The sequence below is a fragment of the Triplophysa dalaica genome, chromosome 12 (assembly GCF_015846415.1).
Source record: "Triplophysa dalaica isolate WHDGS20190420 chromosome 12, ASM1584641v1, whole genome shotgun sequence".
Lineage (NCBI taxonomy): Eukaryota > Metazoa > Chordata > Actinopteri > Cypriniformes > Nemacheilidae > Triplophysa > Triplophysa dalaica.
Window position 1 is genome coordinate 23554615 of NC_079553.1, and position 21754 is coordinate 23576368.

The following is a 21754-nucleotide window of genomic DNA, read 5'->3' on the forward strand; positions in this document are numbered from 1 at the left end:
TATACATTTAAAATATAACATGAAGGATATTCCGTTTAGGGTTATTTAGACTGAAATAAAGTTGCCTTGACGCTGGACATTCGATTTTTCTGAATTAAGGGACCATCTCCAAAGTTCCATACACATTAATATTAACATTTAAATGACTGAATGGCTAACAGCTGTACAGTCTTCATGTAGGTGTCAGCTGTAATAATGGACACCTTTTCAGATATCTTTACTATAAACCATCAAATCATATGCAAATATTCTTGTGTTTTATTACTGTATGGGCTTCTACGCAAAATAAGCTCATCAGCATTTACAGGCAAGGACTTACAGTCATAAAACTTATGTTGATTCAGTCAGTGCAGGAGTGATGATTGACAGCACGGTGCCATGGTTTCCCTTTTAAGCATATATTGTGTACTTGTTTTGTGGTTCCTAAATTTGGTGTCTTAGATGAATGTGTTTCCGTCTGTTATGGGGAAGTTAAATAGACATAATGGTTTCTATACTGTACAAAACAGTTTATTCCACAGAAAACTTTTTGCTACTTTAGATTTTCTAAAAGATCCTTCTATATCATTTAAGCTTGTTTCCTCGTATGGACACTTGTGTCCTAAAGTTCTTTGTTTTTGCATTACTGTAAGTCAATAATTCATTTATCATTCATTATAAAATAGATTCATATCTTACTTATGGGGTTAGCGTTTTTCTCACACATTTTTGAACTAATATATGTCAGTGAGGTAAAGGCAAAAGGACTCAGGGCTGGAGAAAAAGAGTGTGCACAGATCAGACGCACACATTGCAGGCAGATATATCATGACGTCTTTTCACACTTCATTTGATCTGAAAATAATAAACCTTCTAGGAAGCTATTATGTTGTTCAAAACCAAGTTCTACGCTCTGTGTCTGCTGGAATTTATACGCAATATGCTCACAAGCTTCTGCACGCTCTTCTGATTTTGCCAAGTAAGAGATGTTCCTGTGTCAACATTTCAATCAACCAATCAGATTTGAGTGACAAGTTTACAGTTCATTCATGTGAAGTTTAGGCTTACAACAAGAGGCCAATTGCACAAAGCCGGTTTCAGTTTTTACACAGGTAAGACAGCGATTAGTTTAATCACAAGAGTTTTCGGGCTCAAGAAGGTGGATTGGTTTTGAGCAGGTTTTGTAGCACTGCTCCAGAGTGAGTTTTAGTGAGCAAGAGATGGCAAACCAAAACAGGACCAATCAGTTGTGAGAAAAGTGATGTAATCTGATGCAGTGAAGCCACTTCCCTTGTATCTCGCTCAAAAGAAAGAAAAGTGATCAGATATTAGAGGGAAATCTTATGCTACTATTTGTTTCTTATATTTATAATTATATTTTTTTCATTGTAATTATGTCTAATTTATGTCTCTTAATTATTTAATGGGATGATCAATATTAATCAATTAATTATAAACGACGCGTTTAAATGAGTATAACTATATACTTTAGGATTAAATACAAGCTTCAGTATATAAATTCAGTTGATTGACTTGCATTGATATAGTCAGTCATTGTAGTCACAAACCTTCACTGCGGCAGTGATTATTTCTGCCTGGTAAATGTGCTTTTAATTCATTCAATTTATTTTGATAATGATCTCTCCGTCTTCAACAGAAAAGTGATTTGCGCTGATATTGCGACAAGTCAATCAAACTGATGACGCTTTTCCGTGTGATTGGCTGTTTCCCGCATGTGTCACACTTTCAGGTGCACGCGCCTCGCGAACTCTGGATCAAACCTGAGTCGACAGAGAACGTTTATACTGAAGTGTTATGCAACGGCTGAACCTGATCTAAACCAGCTTGCGATTGTCTGGTTTTCTCAACCCGAAACTTACTCTGTAACCCGGAGTCTGTTCATCTCGCTTTGTGCAGCAGGCCTCGGGGTGAGGTGCTATAACACATTGTTTTTCACCATCATATCGTGTCCCTTTTAATTTAGGCATTAATTATTGTTTGGGGAATACGCTTTCCCTAAAAATATGTTGTTCCAGGATCAACAAAGTAGCCTTTGTTGCACCAAAACTAAATAATAGTTGTGATAGTATAAGGACATGTAGGCCACAGGAGATCTACATTTAAACAAATGATGATGTTCAGAAATATAAACGCTTTTAATTCCTATGGTGTCTATCAATCAATCGTCAATACACAATGACATTGTTTTTTTGTCCAGCTGTCACAGTCGGTAATGGCAATGATGAGACACGAAAACAAACACAGAGATCCTCAATTAACAGATCTGTCAAAACGGACAAATCCGCAGAAACACGCGAGCATCTACTGATCTCGAACAAACTGATATACTGTGTGCTTCTCACCTGCTCCAGGACGTCCAGTCTCAGGTCCAGTTTGCTCAGCACCACGTCGCCGCCCCATAATGACAGCTGGAGGTCCGACGGCTTCAGGTTCTTTATGTAGCGGTTCACATAACTCATTAAAAGAGGAGTAACATACGACTCCAACATCCTGAAGTGTCTTCACACCTGCGCACACTGTCTGTCAGACAGCTGTCAGTGACGGTCATGCACTCGCATCATTCAGGCTGATGTTGTGACGTGTTCTGACTGTTGAGAAACTGCGCTTTGCTGTTCAATAACAAGAGAATATGAAGCTGCTGATGCACACACTCAAAGCGACTCGCCTGATCGTAAAGTTTCTCTAAGTACTACACAATGACACACAAACACTGCTTACCGATGCTCCTTACGCACAAACTCAAACAGTCCCGTTACTTCCGCATACACAGCAGCTCTTCCGCCTGCGCGGACACGTCATCACCGATGCCGAGCAGTTCAAAACACATACGTGTGCGTGTGAAAGTGAGTTTCAGAAAGCGTGGAAACACGTGTTATCTTTTGGAAGCTGCTGTAAAATGACTTGAAATGACCTCTGAGCGAAACTATCGACAGCAGCAGACTTTATTAAACAGTTTATCTCACAGCGCGTGCGTTCACAAGCGCAGGTGTTTCATTATTAAAATACTTATAATCGTGACGAGATATTTATTATGCTGAGCAAATAATTATTAACGACGATACAACTATAATCTATAATATTGTTTAAAACACTGACTGATAATTAAATGCCTTATCATTACAAAACGCCAACAACTATACATAAGTAATTTTTTAAACACCCATGGGATAGTCATTAAAGAATGTTAACGCAGTAACAAATCCTAATAAACACAAAAACAATAATGATAACATATTAATTACAGATAATGTATTTATCAAAGCTCAAGCAGGTGTCGGAGATCGAACAGAAGGCTATGGGTAAAATGAATCTATTTTAAACCTCTTTCCCACGGTGGATTCTCTAAATAAAACGATAGTTGTGTGTATTTTTTTCTCGACTGTTAGGTTGCGCAGTGCATATTTAATCCGTGCATGTGTGTGTGTGTGTGTGTGCGTGTATCTGAGGTTTTACGAAGTGCACTTGCTCCAGTCCAATAATATATCTTCTATTTTGGTTTCCATCCGTTGAGATTTTACTTAAGGAATAATCAAGGCTTTTGATGGGAATCATGTCAGTTTTGATTCAGTTCCAAACAAAAACGTTTTCCTGATTATTTATAGCATTTTTACGTAATTGAGAGTAAACCTCTTTTAACGCAGAGGATTTAGACTCATTTTGACAGAATTCTTCGGTTAGTATGTGACTTTTCATGTACACAGCTCAGGTCAATTTAGACTTAAAATATTGTAAATGTTCAAAGCAATTAAAATTGTATTATTTGTATAATAGTAAGTATGTATATTAATATTGTAGTTACTGCTGTCAACTGTACGCTATTTATGGTATTGTTTTTTTAAGAATATTTCAGTAAAAACTGTTTGTAATGTACAATTCCTGAGCGGATAAAATCATCATAAATTACTAACTTCAATTTGATTGTTTTACACAAATGCATATGTGTGTGTGAACATGTGAATTAAATGAACTGAATTTTGGTCAGTATTAAATTGAACCAGGCATTTGTTTATGAAAAAGATGGCATTAAGAATGTTGCACATAAGGCGGCTTATTTAATAAAAAAAACTTCAGAAAAATGATGTGTATTTTTTCTATACTAATCGCAGTAGCCTATTAATTCGTCTAAATTATAGAGTAACAATTAGTTAAAGTTTTGCCTCAACACAGCCTAACCATAATAAACTACTGCTAATAATAAGAACAACGAAACGAAATACTCATCTCATATTGCGGAAGTAGAATTCTGACTCATTTGCAGCAGAATAATGCGATTTCATTTAAAAGAAAAGAAAACATAAAAAAGAAAAAAGAAACAAAGGAAAATATGTAGTGAAATAATTTTATTACAGATGTTGACCGAGTACTCGCATTGTATTGGCGTCGGGTGCAACATATTTTATCCATCCAGTTCTCATTTAGAGGCTGTTAGGAGAACAGCCCTGTCTGTTTTATTTACACAATTCATTTCCAAAACACAGATGTTTGCAACAACATTCAGCTCAGATAAAACATTAAAAAAACAATCAAGACTATTTATTTACATGAGTTCATAGAATCCGTTTGGGTGCAATTGTGTCCTCCTTATTTCTTGTCCATAACACGTCTTCATGAATAAGAGCGTTCGGTGTGTGTGAGTGTGTGTGTGTATCAGAAGTCCTGTTGCGGTGTGTGTGTCAAACTGTGGCGTCGCAGGTCACAGTTGCGCCGAAACACCTTGCCGCAGCGGCCGCAGGAGAAAGGCTTGAGGTCTGTATGGGTGAGAAGGTGAGTTTTCAGGTTACTTCTTTGATTAAAGGTTCTTCCACATGTGGGGCATTTGTGAGGAGATTCCTGTTTAGATTTGAAGCAAGCAAATGATTATTAGGCTACCTTTATTTTTACATCAAATATATGATTTTAATTGTAAACATTTGAGGCGCAATCGAAAGCGATTGGAATTTAAACTCCCGCAGCCCGAAACGACACGAAGATCACATGCAGCGAGAACGATCAGAAATGTTTGCGTGTGTTGTTGAAAAAAGAATAGTGTGTATAGGCTACAAACCTGCATGTGCAGCGTTTTATGAACAGCCAACGTTCGCGACTGACAAAATCCTTTTCCGCACTCTTGACATTTGAAAGGTTTCTCCTTGGAGTGAATGTATCTGGAAAACACGCCACAGTTATGATGTTAGACCTCATATGTTTCATTATCATGAATAAATTAAGATCCGGGTCTCATCGAACCCTCTCTCTTCCGCGTGAACGTCTTTCGGAGGTCAAGTGGAGTCTCTCACCTGTGGTCTCTCAGGTGGTCTTGTCTCCTGAAGGCCTTCTGGCAGATGTCGCAGGTGTACGGCCGCTCGTCCGTGTGCGTGCGCTCGTGGATCAGCAGGTTGTAGGACTTGGTGAAGTGTCTGCCGCAAAACTTACAAATAAATTCCTTTTTGGTTTTGGACGGAAGTCTCCCGCGCGTGGGCTTTCTGTCCGGGGAGAGTTTGTTCAGCTCGGCGGTCAGTTTGGAGAGCTCGCCGGGCTTCGGCGGATCCTCCTGCGTGGCCGCGACCGCGAGGTTGGCGAAGTCAAATCTGGGTCTTTCCTTGTGAACCGAGGGCACGAGGCGCGTCACGGAACCGTGTTTTGGGTGAAAAAGCTGGGCTGCGAAAGGAAGAGCCGCGTGAAACGGAAAGCGAGGGTCAACTAGGCCTTGTACGTGAGGATAAGCCAGAGTCCAGTGGTTCATGTGCATGCTTTGAATCGAACCCAGCCCGTAGAGTCCCTGCAGATGATCCACGGCCGCGGGGAAAGTGTTGACGGCCTGCAGGAACGAGTAGTTGAGCTGCAGGGACGGGTGAAGCGGGATCGGGGCCGGTAGCGCTTTACTGCCCATATCTGAACCGAACTCCAGCACAGCCCTGCGTGCGTGGAAAAAAAACACATCACATCACTCGTGAGCCGAAGCGAAACACAATCTGTTCGTCCACACACAACACATTTTCACTGTTAATTCACTTTCTTTTCCAAATAAAAAGATGAATTTACTCCTTTCATCGTGCGCACATCTCCATACACTTACAGACATTTTTTTTTTTAATTCCGTTTTCGTCCTGTCCACTTTATTAGGCCGACATGAAAAGAATGTCACCGTTGTGCATTAAAAGCAAAATAAAATTCGTTGGTACTTTGACATTTCGAAGAAAAATGCAATTTAACAATAACACTGTAAATGTTTGGATGAATGAATGTGGAGAGATCAGAACACTTAAGTTTTAATTTAACTGAAGTTTTTGAAGGACACTCGGATGAGGGTGACTGAGATTTACCGTTTATGAAAGATTTACTTTACAGAAGCAAAAGGTCACTCACTCATATAAACAAAATATTCACTTTTATTTAGATCTGTTAATGGCAGGAAAACGAGTCTCTGTTTCTTGCACTTTGTTCCAGATATAGTCTCCAAATAACTTAATCGCAAGAATAGATTATTACATGTGATCAGATGATTTTTTTCCATGACCGTTTATCAGATGAAGAGTTTCACATAGTCATTTAGTATCCATAATAAAACAGTTTTAGTTTGCGACCTGTAACATCATCCATGCAAGAGTTTAATTACATGAAATCAAGTGAATCTCTCACCCCACAAACACGATGCCAAAGGTCGCAGTTTCACCGTAAATCCACAAACGACGACAAACAAACTTCAGCTGAAATTCACACAATGTCACAATTAAAACATGATGAAGTGTGTCAGGTGGAGTCCGCGGATCTGCTCTGGGTCTTTACATCGACAAGTTCTTGTTCTTGTTCGGTCGGCGGAGCTTCACGACTCGACCCGCCCCTCCCTCTCTCTCTCTCTATCTCTCTCTCTCTCTCTCTCACCGTCATCACTAAAGTCACACTTAACTCAATCTGTGTTTATTTGTGTTTCATGACACACTTACATTACTGCTCTCGGCTCTAGTCCCGAAACACAGACAATTCACGAACACAAAGTTTGGAATGTTTCAGACGAGTTGGTTTTTGGGAAGCAGATCACTGAAACGAGCAGTTTAATTCTTGTGCTGTGTGTTTCACATTAATCTACTGACGTGTGTCATAAAGATAATACAACAATTTAACAACTCACTTTAACCACCCGAAAACAAACACTTTCTTTATTCTGAAATAAAGCTGTTGTCATGTGAAGATTGCTTCAAAACACAAAACATTTCAGATAATTGCAAAATTGCGTAGAACAATTATATACATTTTCTACTATCAAATAACGGCATAAATAATTATATGTTGTAGATGAAGCTGAATTATTAACTAATAATATAATAATGACTTAAATATTTGATGTTTTTTTCGAGTTAAAATAGTAGGCCTATATGTAAAAGAATTGAGAACATATTAACGGACACAATGTATGCAAACCTTTCTATGGATCTATATAATTTTGATCAACAATTTTCCTTATTTAACATTAATGTTTATCTTTCGGAATAACCACTTACGATATGAATTGTAGCCTATTTTAAGTTGCTATATTTTTTTTATAAATTAAGTTAAATTAAGAAAAAATGTAATGTAATGTAATGTAAATATCAATAAAGTAGATTTTTTATGGATCGCTGTGACGGTCCTCAGTTAAGGCTGTTTCACTGCTTGTGAAATGTGTTTTTTTAATCATTTGTTTTTACTGCATTTTAAGTGAAGTGCGCCGTCTATCGGTCACAGTGCACAACAACACCAGCGACACGACACGAGTTAGTGTCTTTATCAACTCATTATGACTCATATGTTGTGTATCAGTCACTGTAAGTTATCAGTACTGCATCAGTCAGTGAAAAAACACTCACTGAACATGAAGGCTGATGGGTGATGACTTAAAATATTCATACTTTCACAGTTTTTAATGAGCACGCACGCACGCACGCAAACATACACTCACACGCACGCACGCAAACACACACACACACACACACACACACACACACACACACACGATCAGATCAACTTCAATACAAACCTTCACACATAAACACGATCAGATCAACTTTAACACACACACACACACACGCACGCACGCACGCACGCACGCACACACACAGACACTCACTCTAAATTACTATTCATATTAATATATTATTGCTTTATATCTGAAACAACGACTAAGACTTGCAGTTTTATTTCTGATAGGGTTAAGTCATTATTAGACTGTATGTTGTCATCTCACAAATAAATAAATGGAAATAAATTGCCACAAAATGTATCCCACACAAAATAAACAGAATTCCAAAACAAATCAGATGCTTTTGGTGTTCTTTAAAATGGAAATAATTAAATGCAGAATTAATGACTCTAAAAGAAAGAAACTCTACAAACTTCATCCGACAACTGTAAAGACACTAGAGCTTAGCTGAAAAATACTTGTTTCTTTAAGTTTTAATATTGTGGCTGGTTCATATAGAGGGGTTTAATTTTAGAAATAAAGTTCATGTTGAGTTGTATCAGCTGTCCTGTGATCACTAATTCCAACTAATTGGTCTGTCATGAGCACACATATCTGTGTGTCTGGACACTGAATATAACAACAAACCAGACACACACACACACACACACACACACACACACGCATGTATGTTTTATTATCTCTGTAGGGACAGTCCATAGGTGTAATGAGTTGTATACTGTATAAACTGTATATTTCATCCCCGAGCCCTAAACCTTAAGATCCTAGACAACTTTTTGCATTTTTAGATTTTCAAAAAATATTGTTCCGTACAATTTATAAGCTTTATTGCCCGTGTGGAACTCAATTTTGGTCCCACAGTGACACGAGTCCCCATGAGTCGGTGTGTATTCAGGTTTAGGTCCCCACTAACATATATAAACCAAGTCCACACACACACACACATTAGGTTTCTAGTCTTTTTAAAGTCATAATCATTTTTATACTGTACAAATGATATATTGTTTGTTTTTACCCTCACCCTTTCTCTAAACCAAACCATCAAACAAACCTCTGCATTTATAGATTGAAAAATACATAATTTGATTGATAATCAATTTACATCATAGGTAAATCAGCCCCGACGATATAAAAACCTGTACAAGAAAAAACACACACACACACTCTGTGTAATGGCCGCCCAAAACAATCACACAATACAGTTCAGCACGCCGCCCGTGAACAGACCCAACATCCACCCGAGCAGCAGCTGTTCACACACACACACACACACACACACACACACAGGACTTCTGATCCTGCCGGTGAGTGTTCTTGGCTTTTATTGATATCTAACTCTGTTTTGGGACTTTAAGCACAAGGAAGTGATCAAGAACTCTCATGTGCTCCCAGAAAAACAGCATGTTCAAAAGGCCCCGAAACACCATTCTGATCCGTTTCATTGAACGATGTGTGAAGAAGATTAAACAACAGCAGTTTTGGAAAGAAGCTGATATTTACCTGCGGAGGAGAATGTGGAGGTGCAGAAGAGTTTTTATCCTCAGTGTTGAATGAGACGGAGTTGTATACGGTGAGACAGGATGTCAGTCGTGATGGTTGTGCGTTCAGTATATCTGCTGTGGTTACACAGCCCCCTTTCTGCTCTCATCCTGCCCCTGCCTTGAAAAACACCCCCAAATGTGACATCTGAGGTACACTGAGCATCGACCCAAAAATCCCACAGCGTTTGCCAAATCTCTCGCTAGTTAAAGCCTTTTCACGAACAGAACAGACGTCAAGCATCTTTAAACACCGTGCCGACGTTCTCTTACACTGCTGGACACAACATCACAAACATGTTTCAATCCATGAGATTATTTTCAGATTTAAAGCAATAGATCTCATGTTGCACGTTAGAAATCATCTGAAAGTACTTCATCTCACACGTTTGTGGATTGTGACGTCATCTGCGTGTTATCCTGCAGTCTTACGTGTTCCCTCACTTCACTTCTGCAGAAGAACATGAGAGGGATTTCTCAACAGCACATGATCTTTAACATATGATCTGTTTGTGGAGAGCTGATGGATTCATTTCATATGATGTAAAATTCTGTTTAATGAACTTGAATACAAAAAAAATAGAAAATTAGTTTGTTAAACTACTAAAGTAAAACACATCTAGAAACTAAATATGCAATCGTTTAAGTGAATGTCACTCACACACTCCAGTGGAATGTTCTTTCATTGTGCTGCTGTCTGTGAATGTATAAGGACACATGAAATGCTGTCACACACATGTGCGTACACACACACACACACGCACACCTACACAAACACTCACATACACACCAGCACTGGTGCAGAGCCATAAGACAGTCAGAACCAGAACCAAAGAGATTCAGCATACAAGCACACATACACACACGTGTGCAAACACACAAGCGCAACACACACACAGAGTACAAGGTGATTTACGGGGCTTAAGGATGTAGCAGGGTTTTATTAAACACCTTCCAGAGGTCTGACAGCCTACAGATCCATCCGTCCTCTTTAAGAGTTTTTCAGGAGGTCATTCAGAACTTCTTTTGACATGCGGCCAAGCAATTAAATGAAGGCTAAAGGCGGAATGTGATATAGACGTGGAGCTGCGACTCTCCTTCTCAAAGAACTTCACATTTTCTGCCAATATGTTCTCCATCATATGGCGCGAGCTTATAAAGGCTGCTGGGATTGATTTCACATGTGCGGGAGAGAAACGGCACAGTGGGAGAGATTCTTAGAGAGTGACCTCGCTCGGACGGGATGTGCTGCGCTTTTCCGTGCGGATCGCAGCGCTCTGCTCAGTTAGAGCCGGCTGTAAAAGCCCCACATCCACAATTACTCTGACTTCTAGATTTATAAATCCCTCTTAATGTCGCCGTGGACGCGTTACAGCTCTAAACGGTAAAATTGATTGCTCGCCCTCTCTGTAATGGGACACTTGATGATTATAAATGAAATCGTAAATAAGGCCGCTGGACTTTTACAGATTTTGGCACAGTAGACGCAGTAGTTCTGCCTGACTCGTCTGGGTCAACGTTTAACAGATTGCTGCTCAGAGAGACCCGTGTTAAAACCTCATCATTATCTCCATCACTGGACGACACATCGCAACAACGTCAGTGAGGAAAGCAAGAAGACTTTCTGAAACTGAAAAACGTGTCTCACCTAAACATCCCAGATGCATGAAGTTTATTATGTCTGGACTAATTTCAAGGAAACAAACAGAAACTAACTGAATTAAAGATTTTATAATTAGGCAGGTTTGTGCCTCATAAATCCTTTCTTTTGAAACTTTAAATTCATGTTCAAAATATGACCAAAGAAAATCCATCATCACAATGTCATCAAACACATAGACGAGTTTGGGGTAGTCACACAATAGAACATGAAGCTAGAGAGGTAAATGAAGAAGAGCTGGTCTCAGATCAGATCCATTGACACATCATCTGAAAAGACAGACACCCATTCAAAATAAAGAATTATACCTAATCATATATTTTAATATCATGTTTACTCTACTGTGCTTTTCAATCTGAGCATTTAAAAAAAAAAATGCCAAAATGACTCACTTCATCATGATTATTAAATGAGGCATGAATTCAAATCACAATTTTAAGACAAGCTTTTGTTATATAAGAGGGAATGGTATTCACGCGAACATCAATAGAAATGAAAACACCTCCACAGAAAAATATCAACCACGACTTCTCTAGCCCCGCCCACTGATTCACACATGACAGAACTGAAGAAAAACAAGTGGTGATGAACCAGATAGAGCGAGCAAGCAACAAACAGACCTGCTGTTAAAGATAGCTAAATATTGTGCCACATCTGCTTGTGGAAGAATACAGTTGCAGCATAACCTTCCATCTGATTCAGACATTAGAAAGTGCGTTTTTGAAGTTTATTTTTAGAGACGTTCCAGCTCATGTGGGAAAAACATTGAGCGTTCGTTTATTTCATTTCTCTGAGGATTCCTTCATGAACACGTCACAGGTCAACACTGAATTTGTGGAGAGTTTAAAATTAAAAAGCAGTGCTGTGTCGTCAATATTGGATCTGATAGGAATGGTGCAGCAATCTTATGTGAGTAAAACATATCTGTACTATGTGTCACTACTGCTTTGTTAGAGATCTCTTGATGTGCCCTGAGCACTATTCACACGAGATCAGTATTACATGGGGACTTCTAGTCATTTAATTGCAGAAGTTGTCTTTGATCTTAAGCTCGTGTGAATTGCCATCTCTGTGATTTGGTGGGCACACAAATCATTTTTCAAGGTTTTATCCACCGTTTGTGAATAATGGAGGCTGTTCTGAAGTGTTTTTGTATTATTTGAGGTGCTGGGTGATAAGTTACCGGGAGTCTCCCGTTCATTTATTTATCATGGAAACTCTCGTAAAATTTGAAACCTGCGAACGCGGTGATCTTTTGTCCGGTTCGGGATCACTGGTCTCAAATGCTGACAGGTACGGTCATATATAATTAAACACAATACAACTATAGGCTATACAAACTATTCACAAAGTCTTGCCATCACATCGAGAAATAAGTCTGTAAAGTATTTATAAAACACAAGAGGTCTCCAGATAATACTGATGCCGTGTGAAAACTGTGAATGTTGCTAATGTGTAAACTAACGTTACGTCTCAAACCAAATTCACAGAAGGCTCCAACTACACAAACTGTTTTCCAATCAAAGCAGTGGGCGTTTACTTATAAAGTCTTCAAGGCGCCACACCCATTAAAACTGAGCATTTGCAGAGCTGGCCTCAAAGCATGTGTAGAAAATAGACTATTTCTGATTGATTTTGATGTTTTTGAATGTAAAAATCTCTCAAACGTCACAAGTAGACCTCATACAAGAGTATTAAACAACAGTTCATCACACCTTTAATGTGAAAAATACCTGTATAAAATCCAACACAGTCTCATGGGAATTTGTGATATTGACCCTGACTGTTATCTATTCATTCGTGTTCATGGACACAACTGTCCTCCTTTATTCATGTCACCCCACACGACTTTCAATCAAACTTATTTTAATACGCAGTATCTCTCACATGTAACTATATATATATACAGTCTCATGGGCATTTATACCAATATATTTCCCAGACGATCTTGTCGTCATTGTGTATACAGAAAGATTTATTGTATGAATTGTCCTGTTACTGTTACAGCTGCTATATTGGTTGAAACTGCACACAAGTTTTTTGCCAACTGTTTGGGTTAATAAAAGTGATGTGATTTGATATCAAGTTATAAATATAAACTGTACATGTACATACAAACGAGTGACACGAAAAGAATGGGATATCTGTGTCCATGACCACGAATCCTGTTTTTTTTTTGTGGCTATGCCATGAATTGCCTTGAGACTGGGTTGGCAAAATCACAATTTTAGTGTATGAGTGAGTGTAAATGTAAAAGTGTAGTGTAAGTGTGAGAGAATAAACAGGCCTCAGCAGAGAGTGTGTGTATCATGTAATGTGTGCGTATCATGTAATGTGTGTGTGTGTGTATCATGTAATGTGTTTGCGCGTGTGTGTGTGTGTGTGTGTGTGTGTGTGTGCACGTACAGGGATCAATAACATTTCAGGTGTGTGTTATGTGTGTTTATGGCAGCTGAACTGAATTGTTATGAGCTACCCACACATGAGGTCTACATGCCCTACATAGATGTCTACATAGCCATGCTTACACGTCAATAACATCAAAGATGAAGATACATTAATATATGCACTGTATATAAACAGGTGTCTTTTCACTTGTTTCTTGAAGGGTTAGGTTAGAGAAAACACACACAAACACCAAAAAAATTGTGACATAAATAAACACGAACGTGCAAGAGATGAGCGCATGCAGACGGTTCCCAAAGAAATCAAACCACACAAAAGCTCTCAGTATAAACTCTACAGAGTACAATGATGATGTAACTCAAATAAATAATATTAATAAAGCAGTCACAGTAAAAATCTGTTCACTTTCTGATGAAAAAACTTCTTCAGCAATACAGAAATTTTATTGCATAATAAATGATCAAACAAATAACTTTAAATCAATACAGAGAAGCTAAAAGTTGAGTTTGGAGCCCGTAACTTTGCATTTGAGTTTAAGAAATATAAGAAAGGCAGTACAGTTATAATAATATTGAGCGAGTGATGTAAATTTCTGTAGTTCATAGATCAAGTCCCTGTCTAGCCGTACACAATCTGTGTGTTTTTGTGTGGATGGAAACCCACTTGTACATAGAACAGATAAATGATGACAAAGTTCTATCAGTCCTGGAGGGTTTTAAGTGCAGATTAAGTGTCCATCAGATCACATAAACGCTTCTCGTGTTGTGTGTGGTTTCCATCAAGGCAATTTGCTGCTTTGCTCTGTTCAGTCTGAATGGTTTATAAGTTAATTCGTCAAATCAACAGAAAATATCAGGAGTTGTAATGAAAAGCAGTGTTTTGGCAGAAGCAGCACACGCCAGCGGTCAGAAGGCTTTCATGTGGTCATCGCAAGCTTGATGTTTCCATAAAAAAACCCACGAGCCTTTCCGCTGTGTTCTTACCTCTTACTACTATTTCCTCTCTGAGATTACTTATCAGACACACACACACACACAGACACACGCTGGGCTGATAAATTTGCGCTGTAATAAACGCAGGAGTGAGTTCTGATGGCAGTGAGCTCTTCTGGCTGATGATGTCTCATCTCTGTATGACTGAAGATCTGTCATGAATCTACTGTACTCTCGTCTGATATACTGAGTGACCATCAATGAAACGTTACATTCACATGATCAGTTTGCACTTCAGAACCGCCCTTTTGATCTATAGGTGTCTATTTACGTGAGGTTGTCTGTCAATAAATGTATGCATGAATGAATGTAAAGATGTTTTTTTCTTTGGCTCTTGACCTGGTGTGATTTCAGAATAAATCTCTGTCGTCTCTCACTGGAACTATGGTAGCAGTTTGAGCGTTTCCCTTCAGACGGGATCTGACTGGAATAACAGGGTTAGGAATACCAAACTTCCAAAACAAGGTTTCAATTAACTGCTAATAACGGTCAATCCAGCAGCGCAGGAAATGCAAAACATGCAGCAGTTGATGGTCGGTTTGATTAAAAACTGCAGAATTAGTCACCGAAACACCCTTCACATACCGTAAGGATTCATATGTCAGCCCTGTACGGATGTTTTTCCACACTCAAAAAACTGACTCACAAAGAACACAACAACACACATGCTAACTTCACACAATCACACCACACAAACACACAAGCAAAACTAACAAACCAATTACGGACAGCATGAAACTGACAAACATCTCAAATAGGACAATAAAAAAAATCTTCAACTAATCACTGGCATCTTGAATGGTAGAAAATTAAAATTATCTCTAGAATATCGAAACAGTCACATTTTCCCCGCTCATCACTTTAATCATTCATTTCTTGTTGCTTTATTAATATGCATTTCTTTAAAGAAATGCATTTCCTATAGCTCAGTGGTAAGAGCATTGCGTTGACAACACAAGGTTGTGGGTTCGATCCCAGGGATTGCAAATACCTATATAAAATTTATAGGTTAAAGCAATGTAAGTCACTTTGGATAAAAGCGTCTGCCAAATGCATAAATGTAAAGAAATTAAACCAAGACGAAACATCACATTAATTTGCATTTCTCAGATCCTCTCCAATTCTGTGGAACAAAACATTTCTGAATTTAAATCACACATACAACTGCAAACTGTTTACTTGTACTTTGTAGCTTTGCAGGCATTAGTGTAAATTTACTTTAGAAGAGATGAATAAATATGAAAACGAAAGAATGCACAGATTACATGGAATAAAATATTATTGCAAATTTCTTAATATGTTGTGCATTACACTTGTACTCGGACATGCTTATTCCTAATAATAGTTAGGTCTGCGTGTCATCTGTTTGGTGAAGTATGTTGATAGTACTCACTGTAAATCAAATAGTCTAAATATGAGGTCAAACTCTGCAGTATTCTTACTGATCATGCTGATAATCTGAAGTACTCTCATGACTTCATATAGAAAGATAGAAGACGTGATGTTTGAACACTGTGTGTTCCTAACCAGCACACACACACACACACTCTTTTTTGGTTTGCAATACATTTACAAAACCTGAAAGAAACACAATCTAATGTCGGATTACTTTTGAGAAAATGAGAAAAACACACACACAAACACACAACACAGCATCAGATGAGTTCTGCCTCCTCTCATAACAACCCAACCTGCTAAAAGATAAACCTGCAGAACAACAGACAGTCTGTCATCTCACATAGAGACACACTCATGTCTGGTGTCTATAAAGACCAGTGGCATCTGTTTGCTCTTTAATTCAATAACATTTGCATTCGATTTTTAACAGGCTGCATATAAAAGAGTTTGAGAACAGTCACAGATATACACAGCCATAAACACTCCTCACTTTATGACAATAAAACTGTAGTTTATGACACATTGCTTGTGTAACAGCTTCAGCGTGTAACAGCACACACCGTTACCCCAATACACAACATCAGAGAGCAACACACACAAACACGCACACAAACACATACACACACACACACACACGTTAGTTTTGTAAGGGTCATCATTTGTCAAGTCTGATACAGTTTGAAGTTCATTCTGACAGAAATCACTTATTCTGGCATCAAATGCACAAAACAACAGAATAAATATATAAATCAACACAAAAAATCACACCATTTGAATTTTGTGCCTTTCTACCATCATGTAATTACCGTTCGGGTTCATCTCCACCGTCTGTAGAATTTCTGTAAGCTTTCATGTCCTCTGTCACTGACCGCTGACCCGTGATAGTGTTCAAAGGTGTGTCTTTCCCAAAAGATAACAGGTTACAGTAGTTAATTGGTGATTAAATGACAAGATACCCCTATAAAATCTTGCTACCATCATGTTGAAGCCTCAAAGCATTATTAAAAATATACACTTCAGACACATGAAATTCTGCTCACATTGTGAAAACTGAAATAAAATTCAAGTACAACCAAATTGGCCTTAGAAATCTTTTTCACTATTTTACATTTGGTCTAGTGGTGGGTAACATTGTTTTTATTTAAATAAGTTTAAATTTTTACAGTCAATGAAAAACTCAAAACATGAAATTAAACCGATTGTACAGTGTTGATGAGTTTGACATTTTACTTCATGGGAATCTATATAGAAATAACCCTAAACCTAGTAGCTGCACTGACATCAACAAAACATGTACTTCTGCACTTCTATCGCCTCTCTGTTTTCAACACAATGACTCGTGCCATCATTCTGCACATGAAGATGCAGTGAAGAACACATCAGTGTTTTGTTTTTGTCAGGTTGGAGTAGTTTTATGTTTACAGCTCAGGTCACATATGGCTTACATGAATGTAAGCAGATTGTTAAAATGATATCAGACCGTCACAAACGCTGTGAGCAGAATTGAATGTGTGAACATCAGAACCCAAGATGTTTCCTTCACTGACTCTCTGTCAAATATTTATGAGCGATGGGAGATAAGATAGTGAAGGCCGGACCTCCCTGTGCCAGCAGCTGCAGACCTTTGCTCACGATAAAGTTTCTCAGCCAGTGAAGTTGTTTTATTTAAAGCTGATCCTGAGACTGAGGCCACACGCTGCTGTTTCATGCCTTCAAATAAAGCAGTGCTGTGGCTACTGTACATACAGTACTTCTGCGAATATGCCCACATCATCCTAACATGACATTACCAACTCAACACGTCAACATGAACAAACTCTATATGGTTTATCATGCTTTGTGTTTGCACACTTTGGAATCTTGACAAACAGAGCAGAAAGGCATCAGAAAATCTCTTCTAAAACTCTCTGTCTACTAGGAAAAACAAAAATAATCATCAGATGTCATTTGTTATTTTTCTCTTTTGTACGAAACACAAGCAGTTTGGTGCCCTCTGTTGGCGAAGCGCTCCAAACAACCCAACCCATTTGATATAGAATGATTTCTGCATCATTACACACCTGGAGAGCAGAAGACACACACACATTTACAGACACATTAAAACATGTCTTATCACTGTCCTGCTGAGCTGATCACACAGATAAGATAACAACACATCACATATCACACACTCTATCAGTGCTGAACATGAGATCACACAACACCACTGGCGTCACAATGGCTAACCAAGGACACAAGACACACACACAAACACACACACACATACTATTATCGTCACATTCTAGCCTGTAGGCCAGTGAAATATATTTTCAGACGCAGACATAGAAATAAACAAAAGGGTCTGGAGATATTTCTTACAAAAGACCATTAAGTTCTCAAACTAGTGTAATTTAACCGGACGCGATACGACAACAGCTTTTTCTTAATGGTTTGTTGTGTTGCGTCACGCTGCATCCAGTATGGACATCATTTGAGATTATTATGGGTTCTAATGCGTTTTATTGTCTTTTCTCATGTCGCATCCGGTGTACACACGGTGTTAGTTTAACTACTAATCTCTGTAATGTCTCATCTACCTCCATTAGACTAACAAGCAGCTTTTAAAACTGTACCCAAGAGTTGTGATGACATTTAAACTGGTTATAGTTTGAAATATTGGATATTTGATATTGCCCCGGGCACAGATGACCCTCAGTTATGATCAAATGGGTTCTGTGCTCTTATAACTGTTTAGATATTTAATCTGTTCACCTGCACAACCTTCAGGACTTGAACAACTCCAGGAGAAAGAAACAGGCAGGTAACCCCATCACTGACCCCTCTCACCCCGACCGATCTCAGCAGATGTCACAGACCTCTGTCCAGAAGTTTCCTCAATGTCATATCCATCTAAAACCGTTAACACACAACTTATTACCTGTTTTCTCTAGTTCCTTTCTTCACTTGTAATTCTTTCAAGTATTATGTAAATACATCATTATATTTGTATTTATATAGCTGTTTATACAGTAAATGCACAAATCTATACATAAATCTTTTTACAGATAAATCTTATAAATAAATTTTACACAACATTATTATTATTATTATTATTATCAATTTTCTTTTTTCCTTTTCTAATATCTTTCTTTTTTAAAAGTTCTTCCTCATGTCATGTAAATAAATCCGCAGAAAAAAAAAAAAAACCACTTCAGAGACTGTTTTTCTGATTTAAAATGCACTATTTCTAGGTGTTTAGGGTAAATTATCATCCAGTGAGCTACTGACAATTCCATTCCATTCCATTTTCTACCGCTTATCCGAACTACCTCGGGTCACGGGGAGCCTGCGCCTATCTCAGGAGTCATCGGGCATCAAGGCAGGATACATCCTGGATGGAGTGCCAACCCATCGCAGGGCACACACACTCACTCATTCACTCACTCACTCACGCCCTACGGACAATTTTTCCAGAGATGCCAATCAACCTACCATGCATGTCTTTGGACCAGGGGAGGAAACCGGAGTACCCGGAGGAAACCCCCGAGGCACGGGGAGAACATGCAAACTCCACACACACACAAGTCGGAAGCGGGAATCGAATCCCCAACCCTGGAGGTGTGAGGCGAACGTGCTAACCACTAAGCCACCGTGCCCCCCCCCCTACTGACAATATTTTTACCAAATTTTAAAAATATTTAGTTTCTATTTGCATACATTTTCAGACAATGAAAACTGGAGAAACAAGTGAAAATAACAGAAAGATGATGTGTATTTTTTTCAGACCTCAAAAACTACATTTCCTGTGATAACCTGGATTTTTATTGGATGATTTAATCAATCCAGCGGTTTGATTTTGTTGAAATTCAACAGACACTAGACAAGAATGACAACAACACATCCAGAAATGTTGATTTGAAATGAAAATTTGTAACAATCTTTTCAGTTTTTGTATGTATGTACTAAGAGCTCCTAAAATAACCACAATAAATTCCTTGTGTTTGCTCTGCACGATAAAAAGCTCATTCTGAAATTTATTTTGCCTTACGTAATTGACAACCATAGAAAATTACATTTACAATGAAATTAAAATATGACATGAATATTTCATACAATATCATTAAATATAGAAATATGGAGATTGTGATATGAGGTTTTTTTTACATTTGTGTAAATAAAAATGTATGTAGATGTAGAAACATGTGACACTGTAGAACAGCAGTGCCAAATATTTTTGCAGGGTTCAGCTAACAAACATTCAGTCATCTGTCATCATTCATAAAAACCTAAAAGCACACGTATATGTGAAATCCGATGGTTGAAATGAAGGGAACAGATTCTACAAGAATAGAAACAAAAGGAAAGTAAGTAGTAAGAGGTTGTGTGTTTTACCCTGTCATTATGGGCTGTAGGGGGCATTATAGTGGCCTCTACCTCTACCATAATTCACCGGATGGGTTTTTGTTTACTTTTGCGATTCAGACAGCGATTGTTAGTTGAATTCATGAGCCTTCTCTGTGCCACTCTTATATATTAGGCTCTATATATTTCACTCGAGTATTAAACGGTGACTGTGGGCGCTCGACAAGGCATTGATGCACATTGTTTGACTTGATACGGAATGTCCGTAGGTATTATCAAACTAGTTTCGCAGACAGTTTGTTTAATTCAAGTTTTTTAACATTGTGGTAGTCCAGAGATATTACCTTATATAGACATTGACATGCGAATCCTAAAGTATTAATGCTCTCCTGCTTGTATATATGATACGTATTTTATTCATGAGGGAAAGTATTGTAACGTATTACAATTCAAAAACAGTAATATTGTCATATAACTAAATACTTTTAAATGACAGTAACTAGTAATATATCATTTATTACATTACAACACACACACACGCACACACTACTGACCCACACAGACAGATGACTTTCATTATTTGTGTGTGTTTGTGTGTGTGTGTGTGAGATGATTGCTTGAAATGAGCACTAATGAGTTAACACCCTCAGAAGTGTCTGTGCTGCTATTTCAGGCCTTCAGAGAGACGTTAGGTCTCACTGAATGACACACACAACACAACACAACACAACACAACACAACACATGATCGCAAAAAAAAAAAAAACACAGTCCTGACTCACACATCAGTCATGTCATTAGGTGTGTGTGTGTTTGTGGAGCTGTTGGGTTCATTCCACTCGAGCTCTGAGATTAACTCGTCTGATCCCTGAATCAGACATTCAGAAATTCACATTCACTGTCTCACACTGTAACCTCTATTATAACAGAGAGCGTTGTTATGCGCTTGATAGTGTGCCATGTGGTTGCTATGTGATTTATTTCACCGCCTCTGTGATTTTCATGTCAGTATGGGTGACTTTGAGTAGATGTGTGATATTACTGTGAAATCTTGATAAGAACTGTATGAATGTTTTGTTATGTCTGATAAACATGTCTGATTTCAGACAGAAAATCTGTCAAACAAACACACTACTACCACCTTCAGTTGAGCAAAAACACTCAATATTTGTGTGTGTGTGTTATGTGGCTCTGACAGACAGGCCTTGTGCAGAGTTCAAATGAGTGTGTGGTGTGGTCATCTATTTTTCAGCTGTAATTGAATTTGCAGGTCACACACACACACACAAACACACCTGCTTTCTATCGAGCAGCTGTGTGTTTTCCAGTAGGCCCTCTCACTGGAGCTGCATCGGGAGACCTCGGTCCAGTCCTGTGCCACTGGCCATCTAAAGAGAGAGAGAGAGAGAGAGAGAGAGATAGAGAGAGATAGATAGAGAGAGAGAGAGATAGAGAGAGACAGAGAGAGAGAGAGAGAGAGAGAG

General features: G+C 38.4%; 2 protein-coding genes across 5 annotated transcripts in view; both read right to left on the reverse strand.

Annotated features, from left to right (window-relative positions):
• The window catches only part of LOC130432513 (intermembrane lipid transfer protein VPS13B-like), a 111186-nt gene extending 108398 nt beyond the window's left edge, over positions 1–2788 (reverse strand). The window contains exons 1-2 of one of the 2 annotated variants that reach the window (XM_056761900.1): positions 2719–2788; positions 2343–2609 (exon numbers count right to left, since the gene is read on the reverse strand). In XM_056761900.1, coding sequence (XP_056617878.1) covers positions 2343–2489 — 147 coding nt within the window. In that variant the 5' untranslated portion in view covers positions 2490–2609; positions 2719–2788. Of the gene's footprint in view, positions 1–2342 lie in introns of both variants that reach the window. The other variant, XM_056761901.1, reaches the window with a different exon arrangement.
• A 1556-nt stretch (positions 2789–4344) lies between these two features.
• osr2 (odd-skipped related transciption factor 2) lies at positions 4345–9594 on the reverse strand. 3 transcript variants are annotated; one of them, XM_056762785.1, is made up of 4 exons: positions 9437–9594; positions 5277–5894; positions 5045–5144; positions 4345–4748 (listed from the first exon to the last, which is right to left on the reverse strand). In XM_056762785.1, the coding sequence occupies exons 2-4, from the start codon at positions 5867–5869 to the stop codon at positions 4674–4676; spliced, it is 768 nt and encodes a 255-aa protein (XP_056618763.1). In that variant the 5' UTR covers positions 5870–5894; positions 9437–9594; the 3' UTR covers positions 4345–4673. The 3 variants fall into 3 exon arrangements, with proteins under 3 accessions (XP_056618763.1, XP_056618761.1, XP_056618762.1); XM_056762783.1 differs by having other exon boundaries at positions 4345–4830; XM_056762784.1 differs by lacking the exon at positions 9437–9594 and adding an exon at positions 6619–6747 and having other exon boundaries at positions 4345–4830.
• Positions 9595–21754: the final 12160 nt, after the last annotated feature.

Bases quoted from the DNA above. Each gene is read 5' to 3' on its own strand.
- osr2 (XM_056762783.1), bottom strand. From the start codon at position 5,869: ATGGGCAGTAAAGCGCTACCGGCCCCGATCCCGCTTCACCCGTCCCTG. The intron at 5,145-5,276 runs GTGAGAGACTCC...CGTGTTTTCCAG, and splicing joins GACCACCTGAGAGACCACAG to ATACATTCACTCCAAGGAGA. The intron at 4,831-5,044 runs GTTTGTAGCCTA...AAATCTAAACAG, and splicing joins ATAAAACGCTGCACATGCAG to GAATCTCCTCACAAATGCCC.